Source organism: Salvelinus fontinalis, chromosome 24 (genome assembly GCF_029448725.1).
Source record: "Salvelinus fontinalis isolate EN_2023a chromosome 24, ASM2944872v1, whole genome shotgun sequence".
In the NCBI taxonomy this organism is placed as follows: domain Eukaryota; kingdom Metazoa; phylum Chordata; class Actinopteri; order Salmoniformes; family Salmonidae; genus Salvelinus; species Salvelinus fontinalis.
The window spans coordinates 4,040,905-4,064,550 of NC_074688.1; the positions used below are offsets into that span (position 1 = coordinate 4,040,905).

The window sequence follows — 23,646 nt, forward strand, 5'->3', positions numbered from 1 at the left end:
GAACAGCTCAAATAAGCAAAGAGAAACGACAGTCCATCATTACTTTGAGACATGAAGGTCAGTCAATCCGGACAACTTCAAGAACTTCGCAAAAAAACATCAAGAGCTATGATGAAACTGGTTCTCATGAGGACCGCCACAGGAAAGCAAGACCCAGAGTTACCTCTGCTACAGAGGATAAGTTCATTAGAGTGACCAGCCTCAGAAATTGCAGCCCAAATAAATTATTCACCGAGTTCAAGTAACAGAAACAACATCAACTGTTCAGAGGAGACTGTGTGAATCAGGCCTTCATGATCGAATTGCTCCAAAGAAACCACTACTAAAGGACACCAGTAAGAAGAGATTTGCTTGGGCCAATAAATACGAGCAATGGACATTAGACTAGTGCAAATCTGTCCTTTCGTCTGATGAGTCCACAATCACCCAACCTCAACCCAATTGAGATGGTTTGGGATGAGTTGGACAGCATATGTGGGAACACCTACATATTGAAAAGCATTCAAGGTGAAGCTGGTTGAGAGAATGCCAAGAGTGTGCAAAGCTGTCATCAAGGCAAAGGGTGGCTACTTTGAAAAATCTAAAATCTATTTGGATTTGTTTCATACTTTTTTGGTTACTACATGATTCCATATGTGTTATTTAATAGTTTTGTTGTCTTCACTATTATTATACAGTGTAGAAAATAGTTAAAATAAAGAAAAAGCCTTGAATGAGTAGGTGTGCCCAAACTTTTGACTGGTACTGCATGTTAAAAAGTGACATATAGTTATAACTAATTGTTTCCACAATTAGCAAATCACCGAAGAATATTGCATTCAAGTGGGTTCATTTATAATGTAAAAAAAATCCTGATGCTGAATGGATTGAATCTAATATGATATTTAAAACAGATATGAATACAGTGTACAATATGTCCCTGAAAAGCAACAACGCTCAATCGTTCATAAGATATCCCCTATTTGTTTCCAAGAAATATGAAATATCCTGTGCGAGTTAACCTTTGAGAATTATGTCAAACCCCACTGACACAGTCCTCTTAGTGGTTGTTTGATGGCTTTCCCTTTTTTTAAACCTTGGTGTGTGTGTGTGTGTGTGTTTGTTGATGGGATGGATGTGTGTTTCACTCCCATGTGATATTAGATGTCAGGGAGGTCTAACACCTGCAGTATATGAGACACATCCCACCACCACCTGCTCACACAAACACCTCCTCAGGAACCTCACAGGTAGGATGGGATGACTTGAGACTCAGCTCTCCTGCTTTAGTTTTGAAAGGTCAAACCAAACTTATTTAGAATAGGGAATCCTTTTTTGGGGAAGTTTATAATTTTAGAAATGTAACAGATTTTCTTTAGTGGTACATTTGACATGTTTATTTATTATATGGGACAGCAAATCTCACAACCATCTCTGCATTATCATCGGCTTTGCACTCTGGTCATGGATGCCGACTGTGGTTCTTTCTGTTCTGTGAATGTCCTCTGAGTGTCTCTCTCATCCTCTCTCCACAGTAGTTAAGATGCTCTCCCTGTGCTGTGTCTCTGCTGTGATGGCTATTTTCCTCCAGCCTGCCTTCTCCATTACCTACAACTGTTCTGCTCTGTACAAGAGGGTCCCAGGTAAGTCCTGAGGGTTGAACCTTGTGGTTATTCAGGGGTGGAATTGTGAAAATGTGTGAAAATGTGTGGGAACATTTTGACCTGAACAATAATTGAGACATGGTGATCAGACAGTGGTGAGCTCACTGATTGATTCCCCCCAGTAACTTGCCTGGCTGGACTGAGGAGACCATGGATTGCGCAGTCAAGTGGAACAGAGTAATTAGGCATTTTAATGTCATAGATTTAGCCGGTGGTAACTGGTGGAATAGACACCGGCTGGAATGCACTTTTAACCAATCAGCATTCGGGATTAGACCCACCCATTGAATAAACAGTGGTAAGATCACTGAGTGATTCCCCCAGCAGCTACTGTAGTCTAGTAATTATTCTGTATATGTTTTAACCTCTACTCCCTCTCTTCTGTGGCCCCTCAGACAACAACGACTTGACGGTGGACTGCGGGGCCACTATGATCAACCTGAAGGTGAACCTGTGTACGGCTCAGTGGGCAGGCTTCGACCCCGCCGGTCTGGCTCTGAATGGAGAGCACAACAAGAGCCAGTGCCAGGGCTTGGTTGACACCAGCGTGGATCCGCCTGTCATCCGCTACCAGCTGCCTGTCAATCACAGCCAGGCGAACCCCTGTCGACAGTCAATGCAGGTGAGAGGGTTACTTGACATTCACTGGGACAGAGTGCCTTAGGTAAGGTGTACATTTTAGGAAATCTGCATATTACAGTTTATGCAGAATGAGAGAGTGCCTTAGTTACGGTGTAAATTATGACATCATTAGGATTTGGGCTTTTTTACTGTATGTAATGTGAACTGTGTTCAAGACTAGCTCTCTGCTGGTTATTTGGGAAATAGCTAATGGAAGTAGGAAAATTGTGCGTAGCCTACTGTGAACTGTTCAATTGTGTAAAATGATACTACCTTACCTCATTATAGAATCGTATGTAAAACAAACCTAATACTGATGGGTTGTGTTCGTGTACCAGCTAAATGTCTAATAACAACGTGTCGATCCTATACCAATCCAATCAATCATGACTAGATTAACCCTTTCCCTTTCAATCATCAATTCCTTAATCCACCATTGTGTCGATTGAGCCTAGATCTTGGACGAGGCCCCCGATGCCTTTGGTCCTTTCAACTTTTTCTCCAGCATCCAGTCGGTCATCATCACAGGCTACCTCAATACCCCCAAGTCCTCTGTGGGCATCATCAGTTACGCCACTGACCTCTACTATCACTTCTCCTGTCGCTACCCACTGGAGTATCTTCTGAACAACACACAGATTGTAGCGTGAGTCTCGGTCCTCCAACTGTTTATCAGTGAAAATGTACTTTATTGATCCCCAGAGGGTGACTTGGGTTATATAGCTAGCGAGGCACCTACATAGATGTAGATAGATAGGAAGGGGGGGTTCTTTGGTTTCAAATGAATTCTCGTATCTTAAATTAACTGACACTTTTTCCTTCTTCTCTAACGCCAGCTCTCACCCACTCTTTCTATCTTAGGTCGTCAGTCTCAGTGGCCACCAGTGACAACAATGGCACGTTCATCAACACCTTGAGTATGAGTGTTTTTAATGTGAGTGCAGGATTCAATTCCTTATAAAAAAAAAGCATCCTTGAATGGTCAGGGCTGTCTGAGAAGTATGTAATATCTCAAGTACACCATACCTGCCTACAGAATGTTATTATAATGTACCTATATCTTAGTGAAATATTATGAAGAGTGTTAATTCACTCTTACTCTTATTTTACTCTACTGTTAGTCTTTTGATTAGGATATTTACAGAATCTCCCCCGTGATCTTCCTCACAACTCCTTCTCTTCTCTACTGTTTATTGTGTAGGGCACTGATTATAGTTACCCATTGGTGGTTCCACCGACAGGACTTGAATTGCGTTCCAAGGTTTATGTGGAGGTGAAGGCCACCAACCTCACTGGGAAGTAAGTCAACCTTTTGTCTCTTAACGTATCTACTGGGTCAAATGTCAAGGAGTCCACACTCCTTTCATGTACAGTGTTTTGTATTGTAGTTTGCCATATCCATTATATTCATATTTATTTTGTATATTCTATATTTTCATTAGTGTGAAAATACTATTTTTCTAACAAATTGACATGACGACTCTCTCTCTCGCTCTCTCTCTCTCTCCCTCCCTAAAACAGTTTTAATCTTTTACTTGACCACTGCTTTGCAACCCCATCAGCATACAACATGTCAAACAATGAGCAGCACCACTTCTTCACAGGGTTTGATTAAAAAAACATCCTCTCATCAATTTCAAATATAGAGACATGTGAATGATAAATTACAGGCCAAAATATTGATCATAATAAGTATGTGCAAAATGACAAAGCGTATTCTTATAATCCTTTTTCACAGATGCACTGTTGATTCACGCTCGTCAGTCACACAGAATGGGATTTCCAAGAATTCCCGATTCTCCTTTGAGGCATTTCGCTTTGTGACACACAATAACCTGGAAAAGTCCAGTATCTTCCTGCACTGCATCCTTCGACTGTGTGAGCCCAGCAAGTGTCAGAAACTGGTTGATGTAAGCGAAGTTCACATACCTACACTGTTCTTACAATACTGTATCTTGTTCTCTACAATAAGCACCATCGATAAAACAGTGTTGACCTTGACCCATCACAGTAACCTTGTCAACAGATCAGATCTCTTGGTATAGTGGCTAACTTGTTGGGTTGACAGTCACTGGACCCGGTTTTCAAGTTCCGGTCGGCGCTATCCCATGAATTCTCTGCAATACCATAAATGGTTCATATAAGCACAAGAACGTGTCTTTGTTACAGGCTTGCAATAGCAGGAGAAAGAGATCACTGGAGCCTTTCGGATCCGAGTCAGCGGAATCAGCCACTGTTTCTGTGGGACCCCTCTATACTAGCAGAGATGGTGAGACCTGGAGTCATCCATGAATGATTTTGTTCAACATTATGTCTGAGATTCTGATATTCAGTAATAATGATCACAGGTAGCAAGTAATTCACTGGAGTTTATAGAAATGATTGCTATTAGTACCACTGCTACTCAAATTCCATTTCAATTAATAATATGTTTTCCCTCTTATCCTACAGAGGAAAGACCTGCTGCGTTGGCATATAGTGAGTTCAATGTTTTTGCTAAATTAAAGGGTCAAATAGTGAATATGTCTAGGTGGGAGGATAAATGTGTCATTTAAAGCACGCCCCAAACTATGCTCTACTTTTCTTCTGTGTGATCCAGGCAGCGGAGGGGTACAGTCAGGAGGTGACAGGGTTAACATCCCAGGGCTGGTGGTAGGGATCCTCTTTGGCACTGCAGCCATAGCCCTGGTTGTCCTAGGCAGCTGGTTTTTCCTCAAGAAGTTCTACTGGGCTGGCGGTCTGTCCCACTCCTTTGACTGAAAGGTGTCTTGGACTATGACCATCTACCAACCAACCTGTCCACCTCCGAGCTGCCCAATCTGCTTCGCCTAATAGGGTGTGTTTTAGATTTCTCATGTCATTAATTTTCTAGCCAAAAACTACTAGAAGACCTTGAGTGTGTCCTAAGAAAATAAGTGGACACCAGTGTCTAATTCTCTTTTTGTTTATAGATAAAGTTAATCAATATCAGTTACCGGTTGGTTACGAAGGAAAATGTGTAAACGTCTGAACCATCGCAATACTTCACCTTTTGTACTAATATATAAGAATTTCTGAAAGTATGTTAAACGCGTGAGCAATAGTGTAGTAGATGAGGCAACATAAATACTTTGAACTGAATTTTAATCATTATTCTGGAATGTGGGAACTGATATATTACCTATGGCATTTATCTGACTACTATCAATAGCGTTGCCTACGACTCCATAGATATATGCACGGAATCTTCCGCAATGCTATAATATGATATGGGTTTTGGTGATTTTGTCTTGATATATACTGTACTCAATACAGTTGACTTGTAACCTAAGTGGGCTGGGTTTAGCAACCCAGTTTTCGTGTCAATCACGCTCCAATTTCAGACCTGCTACTACTGCTCTGTACATTATTGGAAAAAATACTAAATAAAGTTTAACATGAATTCAATGTTGTGTAATGGTGTCTTTTTTTATGAGAATACAATACAAGTACTGCATATGAACTAGCCGTTTACACTGTAAACTTCACACAAGCTTTATTTACAGTTGACAATATAAAATGCCTTACAACAATCATCCACATGAAATAAACAACAGCAAAAACATAAATATACATATATACTTACTGTACTGTATATACAATGGTAGAGGAGTTGATATATATAAGCACAAGGAGCAGAAACAACAATATAGTTGAAATGCACCCTATAATGGGACACCATGTTCTTTCTCTCTCATTTTGCTATGAGGAAAGTTCTGTTCTGCTTTTACTGGACAGTGTGCAGAATGTCCTGGAGGAGAGCGCTTAGTTTCGCAGAGAAGTCCTCCTCCAATAAGCCCAGAGGTGGAGAGGGCGGCTCGCTGGGGCTCTGAGCCTGTGACTCCTGCCCCAGAAGGTGCTTCTCTATTCGGGCATGGAACAACTGGTCCTGTAAGGCGGCGCTCTGGCAAAACTGATCCATACTGGTGGACACCTCTGCCCTGAAGGGGTGTGGAGCCAGCAGGAGACGGACCAGCTTTGCTTTCAGCACCCCCACCCTGCCCTGGACCTCCAGACTCAACGCCTGCACCTCCTGTCCCAGCCGTACATTCACCTCCTGCCAGAAGTCCCCCTGGAAGGTACCATTGAGCTCCCTGATCACGCTGGATGTCTTGGTTTTGAAGTCCTGGATGATGGAGGTCATTTTGGCACTGCTGTCGTCCAAGGTCTGGCTGATCCACTGCACGGCCTCTAGGTATAGGGTGGGTCCGGCCGCCGCCTGGCTTTCCGCAGCCTCCAATCTCTGAAAGTAGAGCCTGAGGTGGCTACACAGCTCCTGGCTGTTGCTGTTCACGGCGCTCTGGAGCTGCTTGGTCAGGGGGGCCAGGCGACTTCTCACGCTGGCCAGGGTGGACTCGCTGGACTGGGGGTGGGCAGGGTACGGGGCGAGCCTCTCCCTCAACTTCGTGAGCTCCTGGCGAAGGCGGGCGCGCAGCCTCTCGGACTCCAGGGTAAGCTTGTGCCTGATCTCGCTCACCATGGGGTTGTGGCTGTCCTGGGTGTACAGGTTGCTGCTCTCCACGTGGCTCTTCCACATCCCACTGTTAACATACAGGATCAGTTAAAACATTGTTATAAAGGCTGTTATAATACTGTTATAGTACCATTACAAAGCTGTTATAAGCCTGTTATGGAACTGTTATAAGGCTTTATCGGACTGTTAGAAGGCTGTTAAAAAGGTAATCTGTATACATGCATTTCTGATTCATGATTCAATGATTTATGTTATATATTGCATGAGGACATACTTGACTTCCTTGTTGAGGTCTGTCTTCTCATGAGCCTGATTGGTCATTATGTCCTGTAGGGCCTGTGATGCTTCTCTGCTGGTACGGTGGAGTGGGTATGCTACAGTAGAAGATAGAAGTTAACACCATTGAGACATTGACTCATTTTAAATCCTATTATTCACTTTGATACATCATCGCATCTGCTCTGTATTATAAGCACTGTTCGATAGCAGATGCAATGACGTTTTTAACGGAAAGGAAAGAAAGTACAAACCTGTGGTTGTCAAAAACGACAAGGCGAAGATCACTACTTTGAGATGCATGTTTTTTGTGTTTTTTTTACACTGAGGAGAAATGGGGAAATTAATTAGGATTTTTAACAGGAATCTTCAGACTAAATAGACCAAAAAAACTGAAGTAGCGCAAGATCAATCAGTGAGAGAGTGGCCTGTCCTTACCCATGTACTAGGTTTGGCAGAATGACTCTTCATCAAGACCGTGCTTATAAAGGGATGGGTCATTTTTATCATTGGTTGTCCTTAACTCTGCCTGTGTCAACACACAACACGTGGAGGGTCATGTTGATAACGAATAGCACCCAACACAACGCGCAAAAACACTCACTGTCACAGGCTGCACTTGCGACATCGATTTAAAGAATTTCAAATGATGTCATCCTGTAATAAGGGTAAGATTGTAAAAGCGTTGGGGTCATGAAAGGAGTCATGTGGGGCGACTGGGTCAATATCAGGAAGAGTTTGCAGGTCAATACAGGAAATAAAGTTATCTCAATTCAACTACCACGGAGACAAATGATCAACAGAAAAACAACACTTTGAATTATATTTAAATGCCCTATTAAATTCATCCCCTTAGGTACACTACATGGTCAAAAGTACACTATATATACACACAAAAGTATGTGGACACCCCTTCAAATTAGTGGATTAGGCTATTTCAGCCACACCGTTGCTGACAGGTGTATAAAATCGAGCACACAGCCATGCAATCTCCATAGACACACATTGGCAGGAGAATGGCCTTACTGAAGAGCTCAGTGACATTCAACGTGGCCCCGTTGTAGGATGCTACCTTTCCAACGAGTCAGTTGGTCAAATTTCTGCCCTGCTAGAGCTGTCCTGGTCAACTCTAAGTGCTGTTATTGTGAAGTGGAAATGTCTAGGAGATCACTTCCTGTTCCAATGCATAGTGCCAGCTGTAAAGTTTGCGTAGGAGGACTAATGTTCTGGGGCTGTTTTTCATGGTTCGGGCTAGGCCCCTTAGTTTCAGTGAAGGGAAATCTTAACAGCATACAAATTACATTCTAGACGATGCTTCTGCTTCTTTGTGGCAAATCTTTGAAGAAGGCCCTTTCCTGTTTCAGCATGACAATGCCCCTGTGCACGAAGCGAGGTCCATACAGAATTGGTTTGTCGAGATCGGTGTGGAAGAACTTGACTGGCCTGCACAGAGCCCTGACCCCAACAAACACATTTGGGATGAATTGGAACGCTAACTGCGAGCCAGGCCTAATCGCCCAACATCAGTGCCCGAATCAACTCTATATTAATAGCTATGATTTTGGAATGAGATGTTTGACGAGCAGGTGTTCACATACTTTTAGTGTATGTCAACTTGCAGGTTTCTGAGATCCCAGGCCACCACACAGACAAGGCTATATGGTTTACATTAAAAAAAAAATGTATTTAAAAAGTTTCAGGGGGCTTCACACTATTCACACACACAGTCCCAAAATACTCTCTACGCTGCTGGAGGTCCTCAAGATGGCCTTCGCCATCACCGTCAGTCATCCAGCATTTGTCTGTCGGTCATTGGTTGCCAGTCATTCCTCTTTGTCCGTTGTCAACAAGTGCCTGTGGCACCAAGCCCATGGTACGTTCCATGCTGGCGACAGAGGAAGACATGCATGAGCCCTTCTGAACAAAAGTTTTTGACCACACTCACATGTTTAGGGGTCGACCATCCCTTATCTGCAGGATAGAGCGTTGTCGACTCAGGTCGCCGAGTCATTTCTCCTCCTGTCTTCAGCTCCCTCTGCGTACACTTTATACCATTCTTTAACAACCCATCTCCCTTTTTTCCCACAATTTTTACCCAACTCAAGCTCACCCTATTCTTCCCTCTCTCTCTTAGACCTCCTCTCCCTAAGTATACATCTCGTTACGATAATACTGCACTACTCCTGACAACCATTTTGATCTTGCTTTCTCTAGGGACTCCATTTCCACTTCATCTCCAAACTGGAGCTGCAAGCTCCCTTTTCAGTAGTGTGGTAGCTCGTTATTTCAATCATGCCCAGGTGTGGCAGACCTAGGCCAACTCAGTATCCAAGGAGACCAGCCAAGGGGGAGGAGTCTACTATAAATCAATCAGAAAATAAAAAAAGGAGGGAGAGGCACAGAAAACCATTGAAAATAATGTAACATAGAGTAAAGTACACAAATGATGCTAAAGGTCACTACAAGCTCTAAATAAATATAAAATATTCACAAAAAGAGCTGGTTTCCAATTGGGGGAAAAGCAAGGGAGGGCAACATGTGACAGGCACTTAACGGCTCTATCAGATATAGAATAACGAAGCCAACTAGGCTAAAGCTCAATGGTTGCTTCCCGCCAGTCCCTGTCATGAGGCTCAAATCAACAACTGGGTGAGCCTGGAAAAACTCTATACTGAAGTTCATTCAGTTCATTCTATAAACTATTATATAAGATTCTTGATTTTGGCTTGAATGCCCTCAGTCTGGGGTACACGAAGAGTACACAGACATGGAAAATAGACTTCTCTCAAAGACCTCACACTATCTGCTCCTCCTCTGAAAACAATGGTAGTATATATTATCAGGATCCGGCTGAACTTGGTTGAATGTTTCCATCTGACTAGAGTTCTCTAATCAGTTCTGGATTACTTAATGGAACACTCAGGATCATGGTGGGTGGAGGCAGTAGGCTACATTCACAGACTAGTCTTATTGTCTGTGAATGTAGCCTTATTGAGACATAATCATGCTGTTAAAACTCAAACCACATCCGCACAAGTACATAAAAAATGCCTTTTGAGGCTAAGGCCGGCTCTTCTTGTTCTTGACACCATGTCTTGTTTTGATGTCTCACGTCTGTGCTAATATGGCTAAAATTAGCTAGCTATGTAACCAACAACTGTAACAATGTATTTGAGAGACAACAAGTGCTTATTGGGCATAAGTATATATTTTTTCAATAAACATTTGCAGACTAAATATAGTTTACATGTTGTCAGTATCACTGAATAAAGGTGAAATAAAGGTGAAATAAACAAAAAAAATAAAAAAATCACAGGAGTTTGATGGCACCTTGGGGAGAATGGGCTCGTTGTAATGGGTGGAGCGGAATAGGTGGAATGGTATCAAATACATCAAACATGAGCTGTGTTCGAATACCTATACTAACATACTGTATACTACATACTTAATGAGTATATACTATATACTATTCGTTTATTTTAGTATACTGTAAACGAACGGTATCCTTTCAGTTGAGCGTATTAGAGCTTCGCCTGTCTACCGGAAGTTGATGCTATTGCTATGCAACCTCTTGCTAGCTTGTTAGCCTAACAAATTAGTAGCTAGACATTTTATGACTTTAGGTGTATTATTCAATTCAATCTGGAGTGCCAAAGTGTGCTCAGAGTGCGCTCTGGGCGTTTGTAAATTCAGAGCATTGTCAGATTGTCTGTTTGTAAATTCAGAGCGTTTCATTCTCAGAGTGTTCAGCGCGCACAACGACAGACAAGCACCCAAGCTAACTGGCTAACTTGCTAGCTACTTCCAGACACAAATGAGAGAACACCTCACTCTGGTGATTTTACTTGCCCTAGCAGAGCTGGTTAGGCTGTTTCATGTTGTCCAGAGCATTGGTGATTGTAACTGTGCTGCTGGCAACAATTGAATTACGCTTTGTTGCCGACGTTTACTGACACCGGCCATATTCTGCCAACATAACGTGTAAGTTAACTTATTTGAAAGTCATTACTTTATTACATTGCTCAACATTTTCTGAACATTTGTCATAATTAGTTAAAGCAATTAATTGGTATCCGCCCTCGTTGGATTTCAGGATGCATATTTTTTTGCCATTTTCTCAAATCTTTTTGCCATTCCCAAATCTTAAAACGTTGTGAAGCCCCGCCCCTTTCTTAAAGAATTGCATTATGGGCCCTGAAAGGACTGAAATAGTGTCCACTGCTTGTATACTTTTTATTTTGGCGAATGTAGTACGACATCCGGGAACTTTTGGCATACTAACTATATCCATACTGTGACCAGTAAGCATACTATATACTCAAACTATGTCACAACTACTACGGTTAGTGCGGTTAGTATGAGTATTCAAACACAGCTATGGATTCCACGTGTTTGATGCCATTCCATTTGCTCCGTTCCAGTCATTAATATGAGCCGTCCTCCTCCACAGCAGCCTCCACGGGTCAGTATTCCTTTGATTGTAAGCCAGGCCTGTCTGTTTTGCCTTAACGTTGTGCATATATTGGTTTTAATGGTTAACAACCCACTGATCTATATTACTCTCACCTCGTTTGAGCTCATCTCTTGCAATATCTCTATACGAGTCATACATATATTATATATGAATGAGTATAATCAGCCATAATGTCCATGATCTGCAGCCATCATGTCAACACAGACGGTTTAACCATTGACTGCAGCCAGGCTACATCCTTCACTCATCTCATCCTGCTTGTATGTGTGTAAAAGGTCACCACCAACTCTCTTAGGTAACTAGCTAGTTGTCATTGACAGGGCATTGTCATTGACAGGGCATAGTCCAGAGCTTCTGTGGTGAATTATGTAGGTTATTCCATGTAGCCAAAGTCCATTGTTCTTTAAAAAATAAAGTGGAAAAATATATTATGTGAAATGTCCTCGAGAGTGGATAACAGTGTATTGCAAGGTCTGAGCAAGGGGGGAAACGGCTAACTTCGTCTAATTCTACACATTTCGCCATGGGGCAAAGAGAAAATGCTCCTTTTTTAAAGCAAATGTCCTGCAATTCTACGGCAATATGCCAATATTGACATTTTGCAATGAGGCGGAGAGGATTTAGCATTTTTAAAGCTACTTTCCTGTAATTCAACTTTTTTTTGCCATCACTTCATATGCTATCTAGGGAGGGGGAACCACCAGCGGTGGATTAAGGCCACCTGCTTATGCTTGTGCAGAAGGTTGACTTCTGAACATACTGCAGGTTATTACATGAAGAAAATGAGAAGTAAAAACAGGTTTAGCCCCTGGTTCGACCGTGATCTGGCAGAGTTCCTCAAGAATTGCATTTGGCGAAAGGCTCGGCACACGTATACTCAGGCTGACTGGCTCTCGTTCAGGCAAATGAGAAATGAGTGCATCAGGCTATCCGGAAGGCCAAAGTTACTTACTTTAAGAAGTAGTTCTCTCTCTGTGGGTCTAATGCAACTAGCCCCGATGCTCCTCCCTCTTTTTCCCCTGCCCTGCTACAAAGTTTCTCCCTGCAGGCGGTCACTAAGTCCGAGGTGTTAAAGGAGCTCCTTAAACTTGACCCCCCAAACACATCTGCGTCAGATGGTTTAGACCCTACCTTCTTTAAGGTTGCTGCCTCAAGCCTATCTCTGACCTTTTTATCCAGTCTCTCCTCTCTGGGGAGGTTCCCTTTGCTTGGAAGACAGCCACAGTCCATCCTTTTATTTAAATGGGGAGATCAAGCTGATCCTAACTGTTATAGGCCTAATTCTATTTTGCCCTGTTTATCCAAAGTGTTGGAAAAACTTGTCAATAATCAACTGACTGGCTTTCTTGATGTCTATATTATTCTCTCTGGTATGCAATCTGGTTTCCGCTCGGGTTATGGATGTATCACCGCAACCTTGAAGGTTCTCAATGATGTCACCATTGCCCTTGATTCTAAGCAATGTTGTACTACTATTTTTATTGACTTGGCCAAAGCTTTTGATACAATAGACCATTCCATTCTAAGGAGTATTGGTGTCTGAGGGGTCTTTGGCCTGGTTTCTCAAAGAGTGCAGTGTATGAAGTCTGAACATCTGCTGTCTCAGCCACTGCTTGTCACCAAGGGTGTACCCCAAGGCTCGATCCTAGGTCCCACGCTCTTCTCAATTTACATCAACAACATAGCTCAGGCAGTAGGAAGCTCTCTCGTCTATTTATATGCAGATGATACAGTCTTATACTCAGCTGGCCCCTCCCGGGATTTTGTGTTAAATGCTATACAACAAAGCTTTCTTAGTGTCCAACAAGCTTTCTCTGCCATCAACCTTGTTCTGAACACCTCCAAAACAAAGGTAATGTGGTTTGGTAAGAAGAATGCCTCTCACTCCACAGGTGTGATTACTACCTCTGAGGGTTTAGAGCTTGAGGTAGTCACCTCATAGAAGAACTTGGGAGTATGGCTAGACGGTACACTGTCCTTCTCTCAGCACATATCAAAGCTGCAGGCTAAGGTTAAATCTAGACTTGGTTTCCTCTATCGTAATAGTTCCTCTTTCACCAAAGCTATCTAACTAACCCTGATTCAGATGACCATCCTACCCATGCTAGATTATGGTGATGTAATTTATAGATCGGCAGGTAAGGGTGCTTTCAAGTAGCTAGATGCTAGATCAGATTTTCCACCAATGCTCCTTATATAACGTTTCAGGTAAAGCCCAAGTGCAGACTGTGCTGAAGTAATAATGTTTATTACAGCAACAGGGAAACGACAGGCAGGGGTCGATAATCCAGAGTAGTTGGTCAAAGGTACAGGACGGCATGCTCAGGTCAGGCAGAGGTCGGTAATCCAGAGTAGGGGCAGGGTCAGGCAGAGTGGTCAGGCAGGCGGGCTCAGAGTCCGGACAGGGAAGGGTCAAAACCAGGAGGGCGAGAAAAGGAGAGACTGGGGGGGAAAAGCAGGAGCTGAGAGAACCGCTGGTTGACTTAACAAACAAGACGAACTGGCAACACACAAACAGAGAACACAGGTATAAATATACAGGGCACAATGGGGAAGATGGGCAACACCTGGAGGGGGGTGGAGACAATCACAAGGACAGGTGAAACAGATCAGGGCGTGACACCTTATAGGACACATCACTGCACTCTATAATCTTCTGTAAACTGGTCATCTCTGTATACCAGTTGCAAGACCGACTGGTTGTGCTTATTTATAAAACCCTCTTAGGCTTCACTCCCCCCTATCTGAGATATCTCCTGCAGCCCTCATCCTCCACATACAACACCCGTTCTGCCAGTCACATTTTGTTAAAGGTCCCCAAAGCACACACATTTATGGGTCGCTCCTCTTTTCAGTTTGCTGCAGCTAGCGACTGGAACAAGCTGCAACAAACACTCAAACTGGACAGTTTTACCTCAATCTATTCATTCAAAGACTCAATCATGGACACTCTAACTGACAGTTGTGGCTGCTTTGCGTGATGTATTGTTGTCTCTACCTTCTTGCCCTTTGTGCTGTTGTCTGTGCCCAATAATTGTTGTATCCTGTTTTGTGCTGCTACCATGTTGTGCTGCTGCCATGTTCTGTTGCTACCATGTTGTTGTCATGTTGTGTTGCTACCATGTTCTGTTGCTACCATGTTGTTGTCATGTTGTGTTGCTGCCATGCTATATTGTTGTCTTAGGTCTCTCTTTATTTTTATTTTTAATCCCAGCCCCCATCCCAGTCGGAGGCCTTTTGCCCTTTGGTAGGCCGTCATTGTAAGTAAGAATTTGTTCTTAACTGACTCGCCTAGTTAAATAAAGGTTAAATAAATGAAATAAATATTACACATCCCAGGCACACACTCACGTGTATTCACACTCAAGCATACACACACACACACACACACACACACACACACACACACACACACACACACACACACACACACACACACACACACACACACACACACGCATACACACACACACACACACTCACACGCATACACACACACACACACACACACACACACACACACACACACACACACGCATACACACACACACACACACACACACACACTCACACACACACACACACACACACACACACGCATACACACACACACACACACACACACACACACACACACACACACACACACACACACACACACACACACACACACACACACAAACAAACAGACACATGCACATTCCTAGTGTACACACACACACACATGCGCATGCACATTCCTAGTGTACACACACACACACACACACACACACACACACACACACACACACACACACACACACACACACACACACACACACACACACACACACACACACACACACACACGGAGCTTTGCCTTATACACTTTAGTTTTGTATTGTGGTTTCTAGGCAGTTGACCTATATTCAAACTGCTACTTTTTTTCATTGATATTTATTTGGTAGGTGGTATTGATTTAGTACATGTGTATGCGTATGTGTACCACTTGATAAAACCCAGGAAAGGCCCGTTATCATGAGGAAGCAAAGGGTGAAGATTTTACCTTGGATTTTGAACACAAGCTGGCAGCCTTTCAGTACACAGGACAAAGTTTGACTGGATAAGCAGCAAAACAAAGTATTCATTTCTCACGACCACTCTTTGACCTAGGCAAAACGGCAAACAGACACCATCTGAAAAACAATTTGCTAATTCTAAACATTCAAAAAAATAGTACATTCCTAGAATTCTGGGAGAATTGCAATGAACCGTAAAGCAAAGTTGTGATGATGTGACGAGAGCCAAATCACTATCAATTCAATATCAGTTTCGTGGTAGGATTGATATGAACAAAGCCTGTAATCTGACCTGGATGCATAGGGTTGCCATTTTCAACCCACAAGCCTCCCATGTTACTCTACCTCTCAGGCCCCATCAATTATTCAGTAGGTCAGGGAAAGTGCTGGTCTCCAGTCCCCCACTGAGTCTGGGACAGCAGTAGCAGGATCGTCCAGGACCGGGATGATGCTAAGGAAGTTAGGGCCAGGAGTCTGCAGGTGGCCAACCCTGCTGCTTTGGTGCCTGTATGTCTTCGTGGAGGAGCACACTGTCTATGGCCACAACAGAACTGTGGAAACCAGGGAGATGGAGAGGCCATTTTGTGAACAAGGTAGACACACTGTATGTCTCTGCATGCTTATATAGACCTGAGAATAATTATGATCCTATTGTGAGGCTATTGTGTTTTATCTGTGTGTGGCATGAGAGACAAAACCTGACTTTGCCACCTTGTGACAGCGCATGAAAACCCTTAGTGGTACACTACCACTACCATTTTGTGGTAAAACTCTATTTATTCAAACAGGATTCTATTGTCCAGTGGGAAGTCCCACACCAGTGCCGTGTCCGAAGGGTACGTTTGGGCCGACGGTTGGGGCTAGAACCATGGACAGCTGTCTCAGCTGCCCAACCAACCACTATTGTCCGCGACCTGCTCTGACCTCCGGCATACCCTGTGGAGCCTGGGCACAGCAGCCCCTACCTGGCCAGGACAGATGTGTGTGTCTTGGAGAAGGGCAAACCTTCCAGGTGTGTGTTTGTGTATGTGTGTGTGTGTGTTTACGTATGTTCGTGTGTGTGTGTGTGTGTGTGTGTGTGGGCGTGCGTGTGTGTGTGGGTGCAAAGCTCTTTATGTTTTGTATTGTGTATCAATGACTCTGTTCTGTCAGTCTTCCGTAGTATCAGGCACAGAGGTTGCATGCAAGAACAGTCAACACAATATACAGTATAGCCACTTGGTTCATGGGTTCAATCTGTAGCCCGCGGCTCAGAATGTTTCATATCAAGTTTCAACATAGCCGGAGTCTAATTTCCATCCGTGTCAGTCACCCAGTGACTGTTGAGCCTTCCACTCAGCAGCTTATGTTCAAAGGGGAAATGACTCTAGGTACTCTGAATGACTTCCAGGTATTGGGTGTTGATCTAAGCGTTTGAATGTCAAATCAAATCAAAATCCAATTGTATTTGTCACATGCTTCGTACACAAGTGCGTGGGGAGAGTCCAGTGTGTGTGCTTTGAGTCAGTCGAGTTTTGCAAAAGGTCTAATGTCCATTTGTTTGTGTGTGTGATGTGTGTGTGTTGGTATGTGTGTGTGTGTGTGGGTGTGTGTGCATGTGCCAATTTAGGCCAGTGATGGGCAGTGCCCCTGTGCCCTAGGGTACCGCCTCATGGGCCAAGGGGACACTTGTTTGCACAGTGTGTATGATATTTGTAGAGATGGAAGAGCAAGGACACAACATGGAACCTGTCTGGACAGGCAGCAGTGGGCACAGCACTGTACCCAGCAGGTTAGGAGAAGTTAACTCACCCATGCATGCACACACACACCCTGCACACACACACACACAAACTCTACATTCTGTGTCAATGGTTAATTGAACAACGTACTGTAGTTCATTGAACAAAGTACTGTATGCAGTTTATTCTATTATTCTATCATTGGCCCATATATAGCAACATCAATCCAGGGTTTATATACATAATTGAGTCCAACTTAATGTGTCACTTTTTTCCCTTGACTGGCTACCGCTCAGTCCCAGCCTTTTCCTTTAGTCTGTAGGTCAACAGATCCCAAGTGTTCCTCTCTTCCTCTCCCAGGTGTGTCTCTCTCCAGGGGACTACCAGGGCTTTGATGGAGCTCTGGGCCTGTGTCTGTGCAGGGAACCCCCAGAGAGAGCTGTGTGTGGGGGCTGGTGTAGGAGCAGGCCAAAGCTGGCAATGCATTTAGTGTGTGCTGCTGTAGACTTGCAGCTGGTATTTAGAAACTCTGAAGGCCAGGTAAGCCATGATGTCTTGAGCATGTGTAGGAAAGAGTTACATGGCAGACTCTTTATGCGCACATACTCACACACTCACACACACACACACACACACACACACACACACACACACACACACACACACACACACACACACACACACACACACACACACACACACACACACACACACACACACACACACACACACACACACTGTATGCGACCAATAAAAATGTGGATTTGATACATACACACACACACACACACACACACACACACACACACACACACACACACACACACACACACACTGTATGCGACCAATAAAAATGTGGATTTGATACACACACACACGTACGATTATTTGTCTCTCTGAATTTAAACCATCAAGAATGTCTGTCATTGAACAACCCCATGCCATGATTAGATAGTGAAAAAACACACTGATCTCTTTCATAATTTCTTTAAACAATAAAAGCTAATTTACCAACATTTCTGAACATGGATATATAGCATTTTGGGATGAAACTCTTCAATTACAAACACTTGATCCTGTCCCCTTAACTCCAACCAACATCCATAGGACCATTTCATTGAAAAAGTGATAGGTATACAGTACACTAGCTTGAGTTAAAACGTAGCTTGTACAATCACAGAAGATGCACTGAATAAACTTGGAAATCACATACTTGGATACCATATGCTTGGACATCATAGACAGCCACATAGAGTAACAACCTGACATAGTTATCAGTAAACGGCCCTGTGTTTTCTCTAACAGGTGAGTGTCTCCGGGAGTGTGCTGCTGGAGACCGTGTTCAAACGCTGGGACTCCCAGGGGACCTTGCAGTGTGACGGTCGCCACAATGTCTCCCTTCCTGTGTACACAGTGCAGACAAATGGTGAGCTCCTCGGATACAGCGTGGGCCCAGTTACAATAGGCCCTTAATACATGGTAGGACCAATAATAACAATGACTGTCTTTGTGTGTGTGTCTGCTTTTTTTTTTAAAGATGCAGGGTTCCTTGGTCTCCTCAATGACGTCCCAGCGGCGATTCAGAAGTTATTTCCAGAGAAAAGCGTGGGAACGCACATCTCTACAGGTTACCTATCATCAAAGAATGATTCAAAACCTACAGTGCTGTGAAAAAGTATTTTCCCTACTTTTGCGTATTTTTTATAATGAATGTTGTCAGATCTTCAACCAAAACCTAATATTAGATAAAGGGAACCTGAATGAACACATTCAGTATAAAAAACCTTTTCATAGCACTGTACATGTTATCCTAATTTTACTGTCCCAACACACTTACTGATCAAATATTCTCTCTGTGATTAATTCGTTAATCCCTCCATCCATCTATCCATTCCTCTGTTTGTTTCTTTGTTCTTTTGTTCATTTGTTCGTTCATTAATTCAACCATCCATCCATCCCTCCATGACTATTTTCAACCAGGTGACTCTGGTGTCAGAGAGGAAGGAGGGGCTGGGTCTGATTGGTCCAGCAGATCAACTATCTGGGGAGGAACCATGAACTCCAGCTCTGTGGGGATTCTGAACCCCACTGCATGTCTACACCTCGGGGACACACTGCTCTTCACTGTCACCAGACAACACTACCCTCAGTATGATGTGTAAGTCAATCAAACTGCTCCTGATAGTGGATTTTCTACACTTCGCTCTCAGAAATGTGTTTTTTATTTGCATAGGACTTGAAGATTTTTTTAAATAAAATGTCAAACCTCTTCATCTGAGACAGGGTGCTGTTGCAAATCCAACGCACTTCTGAAAGTGCAGTATGGAAAATACACCATCTGCAACAATTATTTTGGCTTTTGCGTGGGTATATTTCTATGAGCAGTATTTTCTTTATCCTTTTTTTACTACTGAGCTTCAAGCTTCCTGTCTTGTTGTCCAGAGAGAACCTGTACAATACCAACCGTGACTTTGACTGGGGTCCTCTGAGGCTGCTGGCTGAGGACCTGACACTGGCCAGGACTCCACCGACACTCTTCTCCTTGGTCTTCACTCAACCTGGGGTGTACGCCTTCAAACTCAGTGACCATCAATACAAACACATGGTATTACCCTGTTTGCTCGTACAGGGCCTTAGAGGTTCATACCTAATGAACAAAATGGGCGAAAGATGCACTCGTTGTATAGTAATGCCCTGCTCCTCTTCATTTTTTAAAGTGTGTTATGCAGTAACTTTAAACTGATAAAAGTGAAATCCATAAGCCTTCCCAATATCTAAAGCCAATATGCTCACGTGCTCCTCTTACAGTATGTGAGGGTAATGCCAGCAGGTGGACAGTGCTATGAGGCTGGACCGTTCTTCCCCACTGTCCCCCATCATCTGACAAGGATGGGCATCGCCAAGAGACGACACCTGCTTCTACGCCCTGACTGGTTGGTGACAGGAGGACTGCTGCTTGGTGCTGTGGTCATCCTCAGCCTGTGTGTGACGCTGCTGGTGAGAGCACTTCTTGGCGTTGACATGCACACACCTCACAGGCATGCCTTGATTGCAAGCGCACACACACGTCCATAAACATTATTGGCAAGTATAATGGGGACATTTCAGTTTAGAATATGCATATGTGCAACAGTTAAGAACGTAGTGGAGATTGGGGTCAGTCGAGCCAAAGGGTTAGTTGAGTCACCCCTTCTTTCTAGGAAACTATACATAAAATGAATCATGTGACCAAATATTTAGGAATAAAAAAAGAAAGAAAAGTGGTAAGCAAGTTAGGTTCAAAAAACAGATTTTCACAAAGTCAGATTAATGTATTGTGTTATAGCTTTCATGATGCTTGTATCTAAGCCCAAACTGATCATTTTAATACTGTTCTATACATCAGTTAGAGACTCTATAAGCTTATACAGTATATGCAGTCCTAAACCAAGCATGAAAGTGCATCTGTGTAGCTGTGTGGGCTAATATAGTCAAAATGGTTGCTGTGGGGCAGTGGTGGAAAGTACTTAAAGTAAAAATACGTAAAAAGTCGTTTTTGGGGGGTATCTGTACTTTTATTTTTTTGACAACTTTTACTTTTACTTCACTACATTCCTAATGAAAATAATGTACTTTTTACTCAATACATTTTCCCTGACACCCAAAAGTACTCAATACATTTTGACTGTTTAGTAGGACAGGAAAATGGCCAAATTCACACACTTATCAAGAGAACATCCTTAGTCATCCCTACTGCCTCTGATCTGATGAACTCACTAAACACAAATGCTTTGTTTGTAAATGATGTCTGCGTGTTGTAGTGTGCCCCTGGCTATCCATAAAATAAAATAAGAACAAGAAACTTGTGCTGTCTGGTTTGCTTAATATAAGCAATTTGAAGTATTCTTTTAATGGATGACTTTCACTTTAACTTGAATATTTTTCTATTAAGGTATCCTTTACTTTTACTCAGGTATGACATTTGAGAACCTTTTCCACCAGTGTATTTTTCCTTTCTGTATTGCACATAATTTTCAGTGTTCTATTTGTGACACTCAAGGTGCGGGTTGATGGTCACTAGACCTTGATACTGAATGTTATGGATTATTCTCATATCTGTTGATTGCAGCCAGAATGGAGGTACAAGGACACTGAGTATTCACTGTTCTATTGTATTGATGACATTCTGTAGCAGGTGACAAATTCACTTGCTTTTTTTGTCTCGACTTCCTACAAGCCTCTCGGGCTGCTGTTGACTACCTTTTCGATTCTAGTGGAGCAAAGGTCACGCACATTGTACACACAATTCTGTTTTTACACACAAGTCAGACAGATTTGTATTCCCATGTGTAGATCTTGTTTCGGGAGTATGGCTGGCCAGAGAAAATGGCCACCAGAGCCCAGTACCGTACACTCCAGCTCCAGTACCCCATGGAAGACTACTCCTCAAAGGGTTCCAGGGTGACGACATTAAAGAAGTACCACAGAAACCTCCAGGCCAGGATGACAGAGGCCTCTGTACAGCCCGGTACAGTATAATATATCCTCCTCATTCCCACTCACTCTTCACCCACCATAGCCCATGGGCAGGCAAGCTACCCAACCACCTTATTATACAACATTCCCAGGAACCGGACCATAGTATAACAGCTCACACCTGTACCCTTTACTACCTTACACAACCCTGTTTACACAATAGGGAGACTGACCCTTAGACACCCAAAAGCCACAACCAATCACACTGGTGTGGTGCTTGCAAAATACCACCATTCACGTGAATGCTCACGCAATATCAACAGCCACACATACTACAACTGAAACAATCTTGATCAAGTTGGACAATCAGCCCAAATACGCTTAGATTTGTTATATTTATATTTTGGCAATTAATTTTTTTTCAATTTACATTGCAACGAAATCACTGCAGTGGTGTAAGAACAAGACCAGTATACAGAAAAATATGCCCAGTAGCTGATTCAGCATAATATAGAATGGGAAACTTGTTTTATGTGAACCAATGATATCATAGACAGGACAATCAGTGCAAGACAGTACAATAGGGACACAATGTTACAGCAATATCAGTAGTGTGGGTAAAATCACTGGGGAAGACAAGCCAGAAAAAAGCCACATTACATGGTCCTATGTGTTGTGATAATCGCATTGTTTGTTGTATAACCTGTTCGTTTAATCAACCAATCAATCCAATTTATTTATAAAGCCCTTCTTACATCAGCTGATGTCACAAAGTGCTGTACAGAAACCCAGCCTAAATCCCCAAACAGCAAGCAATGCAGGTGTAGAAGCATGGTGGCTAGGAAAAACTCCCTAGAAAGGCCAGAACCTAGGAAGAAACCTAGAGAGGAACCAGGCTATGAGGGGTGGCCAGTCCTCTTCTGGCTGTGCCGGGTGGAGATTATAACAGAACATGGCCAAGATGTTCAAATGTTCATAGATGACGAGCAGGGTCAAATAATAATAATCACAGTGGTTGTAGAGGGTGCAATAGGTCAGCACCTCAGGAGTAAATGTCAGTTGGCTTTTCATAGCCGATCATTCAGAGTATTTCTACCGCTCCTGCTGTCTCTAGAGAGTTGAAAACAGCAGGTCTGGGACAGGTAGCACGTCCGGTGAACAGGTCAGAGTTCCATAGCCGCAGAACAGTTGAAACTGGAGCAGCAGCACAACCAGGTGGACTGGTGACCGCAAGGAGTCATCAGGCCAGGTAGTCCTCAGGCATGGTCCTAGGTCTCAGGTCCTCCTCCGAGAGAGAAAAAGAGAGAGAATTAGAGAGAGCATACTTAAATTCACACAGGACACCGGATAAGACAGGAGAAATACTCCAGATATAACAGACTGACCCTACCCCCCCGACACATAAACTATAGCAGCATAAATACTGGAAGCTGAGGCAGGAGGGGTCGGGAGACACTCTGGCCCCGTCCGATGATACCCCCGGACAGGGCCAAACAGGCAGGATATAACCCCACCCTTTGCCAAAGCACAGCCCCCACACCACTAGAGGGATATCCTCAACCACCAACTTACCATCCTGAGACAAGGCCTAGTATAGCCCACGAAGATCTCCCCCACGGCACAACCCAAGGGGGGCGCCAACCCAGACAGGAAGATCACGTCAGTGACTCAACCCACTCAAGTGACGCACCCCTCCTTACTGCCGGCATGGAAGAGCACCAGTAAGGCAGTGACTCAGCCCCTGTAATAGGGTTTGAGGCAGAGAATCCCAGTCGAGAGAGGGGAACCGGCCAGGTAGAGACAGCAAGGGCAGTTCATTGCTCCAGTGCCTTTCCGTTCACCTTCACACTCCTGGGCCAGACAAAACTCAATCATAGGACCTACTGAAGAGATGAGTCTTCAATAA

General features: G+C 43.4%; 3 protein-coding genes across 5 annotated transcripts in view; 2 read left to right on the forward strand and 1 right to left on the reverse strand.

The window, feature by feature from the left end:
* The first annotated feature begins 1,522 nt into the window (after window positions 1-1,522).
* LOC129821656 (zona pellucida-like domain-containing protein 1) lies at window positions 1,523-5,690 on the forward strand. The gene is made up of 10 exons (XM_055879256.1): window positions 1,523-1,622; window positions 2,012-2,265; window positions 2,720-2,910; window positions 3,126-3,198; window positions 3,466-3,563; window positions 3,786-3,869; window positions 4,003-4,174; window positions 4,434-4,533; window positions 4,716-4,742; window positions 4,864-5,690. The coding sequence occupies exons 1-10, from the start codon at window positions 1,523-1,525 to the stop codon at window positions 5,022-5,024; spliced, it is 1,260 nt and encodes a 419-aa protein (XP_055735231.1). The 3' UTR covers window positions 5,025-5,690.
* Window positions 5,691-5,761: 71 nt separating this feature from the next.
* Window positions 5,762-7,495, reverse strand: zgc:162608 (uncharacterized protein LOC100037332 homolog). Its single transcript, XM_055879425.1, has 3 exons — window positions 7,287-7,495; window positions 7,031-7,130; window positions 5,762-6,823 (listed from the first exon to the last, which is right to left on the reverse strand). Exons 1-3 carry the CDS (start codon window positions 7,333-7,335, stop codon window positions 6,010-6,012), a joined length of 963 nt encoding a protein of 320 aa, XP_055735400.1. The 5' UTR covers window positions 7,336-7,495; the 3' UTR covers window positions 5,762-6,009.
* Window positions 7,496-15,342: 7,847 nt separating this feature from the next.
* The window catches only part of si:dkey-103g5.4 (uncharacterized), a 63,883-nt gene continuing 55,579 nt past the window's right edge, over window positions 15,343-23,646 (forward strand). The window contains exons 1-10 of one of the 3 annotated variants that reach the window (XM_055879426.1): window positions 15,343-16,157; window positions 16,353-16,576; window positions 17,174-17,335; window positions 17,646-17,825; window positions 18,591-18,711; window positions 18,823-18,912; window positions 19,266-19,443; window positions 19,728-19,890; window positions 20,094-20,282; window positions 21,618-21,792. In XM_055879426.1, coding sequence (XP_055735401.1) covers window positions 16,010-16,157; window positions 16,353-16,576; window positions 17,174-17,335; window positions 17,646-17,825; window positions 18,591-18,711; window positions 18,823-18,912; window positions 19,266-19,443; window positions 19,728-19,890; window positions 20,094-20,282; window positions 21,618-21,792 — 1,630 coding nt within the window. In that variant the 5' untranslated portion in view covers window positions 15,343-16,009. The remainder of the gene's footprint in view (window positions 16,158-16,352; window positions 16,577-17,173; window positions 17,336-17,645; window positions 17,826-18,590; window positions 18,712-18,822; window positions 18,913-19,265; window positions 19,444-19,727; window positions 19,891-20,093; window positions 20,283-21,617; window positions 21,793-23,646) is intronic. The other 2 variants (XM_055879428.1, XM_055879427.1) reach the window with 2 other exon arrangements.

Bases quoted from the DNA above. Each gene is read 5' to 3' on its own strand.
- LOC129821656 (XM_055879256.1), top strand. From the start codon at position 1,523: ATGCTCTCCCTGTGCTGTGTCTCTGCTGTGATGGCTATTTTCCTCCAG. The intron at 1,623-2,011 runs GTAAGTCCTGAG...TGTTTTAACCTC, and splicing joins TCTGTACAAGAGGGTCCCAG to TACTCCCTCTCTTCTGTGGC. The intron at 4,743-4,863 runs GTGAGTTCAATG...TGTGTGATCCAG, and splicing joins ACCTGCTGCGTTGGCATATA to GCAGCGGAGGGGTACAGTCA.
- zgc:162608 (XM_055879425.1), bottom strand. From the start codon at position 7,335: ATGCATCTCAAAGTAGTGATCTTCGCCTTGTCGTTTTTGACAACCACA. The intron at 7,131-7,286 runs GTTTGTACTTTC...CTTCTACTGTAG, and splicing joins GTCGTTTTTGACAACCACAG to CATACCCACTCCACCGTACC. The intron at 6,824-7,030 runs GTATGTCCTCAT...GTATGTTAACAG, and splicing joins GACCTCAACAAGGAAGTCAA to TGGGATGTGGAAGAGCCACG.